This window comes from Rutidosis leptorrhynchoides, chromosome 11 (assembly GCF_046630445.1).
Source record: "Rutidosis leptorrhynchoides isolate AG116_Rl617_1_P2 chromosome 11, CSIRO_AGI_Rlap_v1, whole genome shotgun sequence".
Classification (NCBI taxonomy): Eukaryota; Viridiplantae; Streptophyta; class Magnoliopsida; order Asterales; family Asteraceae; genus Rutidosis; species Rutidosis leptorrhynchoides.
Window position 1 is genome coordinate 357884491 of NC_092343.1, and position 5774 is coordinate 357890264.

At 32.1% G+C, this 5774-nt stretch overlaps 1 protein-coding gene across 1 annotated transcript; it reads left to right on the forward strand.

Moving 5' to 3' along the window:
- Positions 1 to 4576: 4576 nt before the first annotated feature.
- LOC139875875 (uncharacterized) lies at positions 4577 to 5374 on the forward strand. The gene is made up of 2 exons (XM_071863166.1): positions 4577 to 5012; positions 5145 to 5374. Exons 1-2 carry the CDS (start codon positions 4577 to 4579, stop codon positions 5372 to 5374), a joined length of 666 nt encoding a protein of 221 aa, XP_071719267.1.
- The last annotated feature ends 400 nt before the right edge of the window (positions 5375 to 5774 follow it).

The following is a 5774-nucleotide window of genomic DNA, read 5'->3' on the forward strand; positions in this document are numbered from 1 at the left end:
AAAACATTACCATGGATTTTATTACTAAATTGCCAAGGACTGTAAGTGGTTATGATACTATTTGGGTAATAGTCGACCGTCTCACCAAATCAGCACACTTTCTGCCAATGAGAGAAGATGATAAAATGGAGAAGTTAGCGCGATTATATTTGAAGGAAGTTGTCTCCAGACATGGAATACCAATCTCTATTATCTCTGATAGGGATGGCAGATTTGTTTCAAGATTTTGGCAGACATTACAGTAAGTATTGGGAACTCGTCTAGACATGAGTACTGCCTATCATCCACAAACTGTTGGGCAGAGTGAAAGGACGATACAGACGCTTGAAGACATGCTATGAGCATGTGTTATTGATTTTGGAAACAGTTGGGATCGACATCTACCTGTAGCAGAATTTTCCTACAACAACAGTTATCATTCAAGTATTGAGATGGCACCATTTGAAGCACTTTATGGTAGAAAGTGCAGATCTCCAATTTGTTGGAATGAATTGGGGGATAGACAGATTACGGGTCCGGAGATAATCCAAGAAACTACAGAAAAAAATCATCCAAATTCAACAACGGTTGAAAACCGCTCAGAGTCGACAAAAGAGCTACGCGGACCTTAAAAGGAAAGATATAGAATTTGAAATTGGAGAGATGGTCATGCTTAAGGTTTCGCCTTGGAAAGGCGTTGTTCGATTTGGTAAATAGGGGAAACTAAATCCAAGATACATTGGACCATTCAAGATTTTAGATTGTGTCGGACCAGTAGCCTACCGACTTGAATTACCTCAACAACTCGCCAATGTACATAATACCTTTCACGTCTCGAATATGAAGAAGTGCTTAGCTAGAAAAGATCTCACTATTCCTTTAGACGAAATTAAAATCAATGAAAAACTACAATTCATTGAAGAACCCGTCGAGATAATGGATCGTGAGGTTAAAAGGCTCAAGCAAAATAAGATAATGATTGTAAAGGTTCAATGGAATGCTCGTAGGGGACCCGAGTTCACCTGGGAGCGTGAAGATCAAATGAAGCTGAAATACTCGTATCTATTTCCTGAAGATTCGTCAACACCTTCAACAGCTTATAATTTTGGGACGAAATTTATTAAACGGGTAGGTACTATAGTGACCCGAACTTTTCCATGTTTATATATTTATATATTAAATAAAATTGATATTTAAATGATTAAATGTTTTCAACATGTTAAGCAATCAAACTTGTTAAGACTTGATTATTTGAAATGAGTTTCATGTAGACAATTGACCACCCAAGTCGACCGGCGATTCACGAACGTTAAAACTTGTAAAAATTATATAATGATATATATATATATATGGATATATTTATAGTTAACATGATATTATGATAAGAAAGTATCTCACTAGGTATATTAACAATGATTTATATACATAAAATGAGTTTATTGAATTAAGAAACTCGAAACGATATATATAACGATTATCGTTATAACAACGTCTTACTAAATACATATGAATCATATTAAGATATTGTTACACTATGTTTAAATATGTTAAATGATAAGTAAACATATCATTAAGTGTTTTAACAATGAATATGTAAAAACGAGACTACTAACTTAAGGGTTTCGAAACGAGACAGATATGTAACGATTATCATTGTAACGACCTTTAAATGTATATATATCATATTAAGATATATTAATACATCATATTATCATGATAATATAATAATTTAACATCTCATTAGATATAATAAACAATGGGTTAACAACATTTAACAAGATCATTAACTTAAAGGTTTCAAAACAACACTTACATGTAACGACTAACGATGACTTAACGACTCAGTTAAAATGTATATACATGTAGTGTTTTAATATGTATTTATACACTTTTGAAAGACTTCAAGACACTTATCAAAGTACTTCTACTTAATAAAAATTCTTACAATTACATCCTCATTCATTTTCATCAACAATTCTACTCGTATGCACTCGTATTTGTACTCGTACAATACACAGCTTCTAAATGTATTTACTATTGGTATATACACTCCAATGATCAGCTCTTAGCAGTCCATGTGAGTCACCTAACCATGTGGGAACCATCATTTAACATCTAGCATGAAATATCTTACAAAATTACAAACTAATGGAGCCTATATGGAGACTACTAATTCACGTGTAGAATGGTACTCACAAACACATTCACTTTGCAATTTTCTTGAATCAAAGGAATCTCTCTCAAGTGTTCTTACTTTGTTCTAAGTATTCTTCATCATCTTCAACAAAATCTAGCTCAATCTAATTCATAAATCCATACATAAACTAAGTTACAAAACAACTACTCAAGAAAACACCAACAACACTTCCAAGTTTGCTAACTTACTTCCAATCTTGCAAATCCATTTTGAGTGATCATCCAACCTCAAGAAATCTTTCTTATTTACAGTAAGATATCTTTATAATACAAGGTATTACTCATATTCAAAAAAAATTTCAATTTCTATAACTATAACAATCTTATTTTGAGTGGAAATCTTACTTGAACTTATTTTCGTGTCATGATTCTGCTTCAAGAACTTTCAAGCCATCCAAGGATCCTTTGAAGCTAGATCTATTTTTTTCATTTCCAATAGGTTTATCCACAAAACTTGAGGTAGTAATGATGTTCATAACATCATTCGAATCATATATATAAAACTATCTTATTCGAAGGTTTAAACTTGTAATCACTAGAACATAGTTTAGTTAATTCAAAACTTGTTCGCAAACAAAAGTTAATCCTTCTAACTTGAATTTTAAAATCAACTAAACACATGTTCTATATCTATATGATATGCTAACTTAATGATTTAAAACCTGGAAACACGAAAAATACCGTAAAACCGGACATACGCCGTTGTAGTAACACCGCGGGCTGTTTTGGGTTTGATAATTAAAAACTAGGATAAACTTTGATTTAAAAGTTGTTCTTCTGGAAAATGATTTTTCTTATGAACATGAAACTATATCCAAAAATCATGGTTAAACTCAAAGTGGAAGTATGTATTCCAAAATGGTCATCTAGACGTCGTTCTTTCGACTGAAATGACTACCTTTACAAAAACGACTTGTAATCTATATTTCCGACTATAAACTTATACTTTTTATATTTAGATTCATAAACTTAAGTTCAATATGAAACCATAGCAACTTGAATCACTCAAAACGGATTTAAAACGTAGAAATTATGGGTAAAACAAGAGTGGATAATTTTGCTTGTTGTAGCTACGTGAAATTTGTAACAAATCTATACAAATCCTAACTTAACTAACTTATATTGTATTATACATGTATTCTAACATATATTATGTAATCTTGGGATACCATAGACACGAATACAATGTTTTGACATATCATATCGACCCATCTATATATATATTTCGGAACAACCATAGACACTCTATATGCAGTAATGTTGGAGTTAGCTATACAGAGTTGAGGTTGATTCCAAAATATTATATATACTTTGAGTTGTGATCTAGCCTGAGGCTTGTATACACGAGGTCGTGGATTGATTCGAGATAATATATATTGCTTTATTTCTGTACATCTAACTGTGGACAACTAGTTGTAGGTTACTAACGAGGACTGCTGACTTAATAAACTCAAATCATTAAAACGTAATAAAAAGGTTGTAATTATATTTTTATCATACTTTGATACATATGTACATATTTGTTATAGGTTCGTGAATCAACCGGTGGCCAAGTCTTACTTCCCGACGAAGTAAAAATCTGTGAAAGTGAGTTATAGTCCCACTTTTTAAATCTAATATTTTTGGGATGAGAATACATGCAATTTTATAAATATTTTACAAAATAGACACAAGTACATGAAACTACTTTCTATGGTTGAATGATCGAAGCCGAATATGCCCCTTTTGCTTGGTAACCTAAGAATTAGTAAACCAGTCTACTAATTGACGTAAATCCTAAAGATAGATCTATTGGGCCCAACAAACCTCATCCGTTGTAGCGGATGCTTTTGTACTTCGAGTTTTTATATCATGTCCAATGGATGTCCCGGAATGATGGGGATGTTCTTATATGCATCTTGTTAATGTCGGTTACCAGGTGTTCACCATATGAATGATTTTTATCTCTATGTATGGGATGATGTTTATGAAAAATGGAAATATGAAATCTTGTGGTCTATTATTACGATTGATAAATATATAGGTTAAACCTATAACTCACCAATATTTTTTGTTGATGTTTTAAGCATGTTTATTCTCAAGTAATTGTTAAGAGAATCTGCTGTTGCATACTAAATTAAGGACAAGATTTGGAGTCCATGCTAGTATAATATTGTTTGAAAACTGCATTCGAAGACATATATTATTGTGTAATATTATTGTAAACCAATACGTAATGGTCGTGTGAGAACGCTATATTTTGATTATCATTATTTGTTAATCGTCGTAATATTTTAAACCTTTATTGATAAAATAAAGGTTATGGTTGTTTTAAAAATCGAATACAGCCTTTGAAAAACGTCTCATATAGAGGTCAAAACCTCGCAACGAAATCAATTAATATGGAACGTTTATAATCAATATGAACGGGAGATTTCAACATGAGAGCATCCCATGGTGCCTAATTTTCGCCGATGATATTGTTTTAGTTTTGGAGTCTCAGGATGAGCTAAATAGAAGGCTGGAACAATGGAGGATCGCCTTAGAACATAATGGACTACGGATTAGCAGACATAAATCGGAGTACCTTAGATACGATTTCGAGACGGTCGAAGAAGAACACAACGATATAGTGAATATCCAAATTGGGGACCAAATCTTACCACCACAAGACTCTTTTAAATACTTAGGCTTGATGCTTCACAAATCGGGAAAGATAGATGAGGATGTGACTCACCGTATTCGAGTAGGATGGTTGAAGTGGAGAGCAGTGAAAGGGGTTCTGTGTGACAAGAAAGTACCCCTTAAATTGAAAGGAAAATTCTTCAAGGTGGCAATCAGACCAGCCATGTTGTATGGTTCGGAGTGCTGGCCAATGACGAAAGCCCATGAGAGGAGGATGGAGGTGGCAGAAATGAGAATGCTTAGATGGACGTGTGGTAAGACCATGCAAGATATGATCCCAAATGGTGTTTTTTGGGAAAACTTAGAAGTTAAGAACACCACCCTCAAGATGAGGGAAGGACGACTTAGATGGTTTGGGCATGTTTTGAGGCGCCCACCTACAACTCCAGTTAGGAGAGTTGAGACCCTCATGGTTGGTGGCATAAGGCGAAGGGGACGACCTAGATGTAGGTTGAAGGATAGATTGAAGCTTGACATGAAGGAGCTTCTTTTGACGGAGGACATGAATTTTGATAGGAATATGTGGATGAGTTAGATTAGGATAATAGAGTAAGACCATGGGTAAGTATTTATGGGTTAGGTCTATAGTATTATTATTATTATTACTATTATTATTATTATTATTATTATTATTATTATTATTATTATTATTATTATTATTATTATTATTATTATTATTATTACTATTACCATTATTATTATTAGTATTATCATTATCATTATTAGTATTATTACTATTACTAATATTAGTATTAGCAGTACTTGTATTATTATTATTATTATTATTATTATTATTATTATTATTATTATTATTATTATTATTATTATTATTATTATTATTATTATTATAATAATAATAATAATAATAATAATAATAATAAACTTAAAAGTATTAAAACTTACAAAAAATTAGTGGGGAGCCTAGAGACAATCTG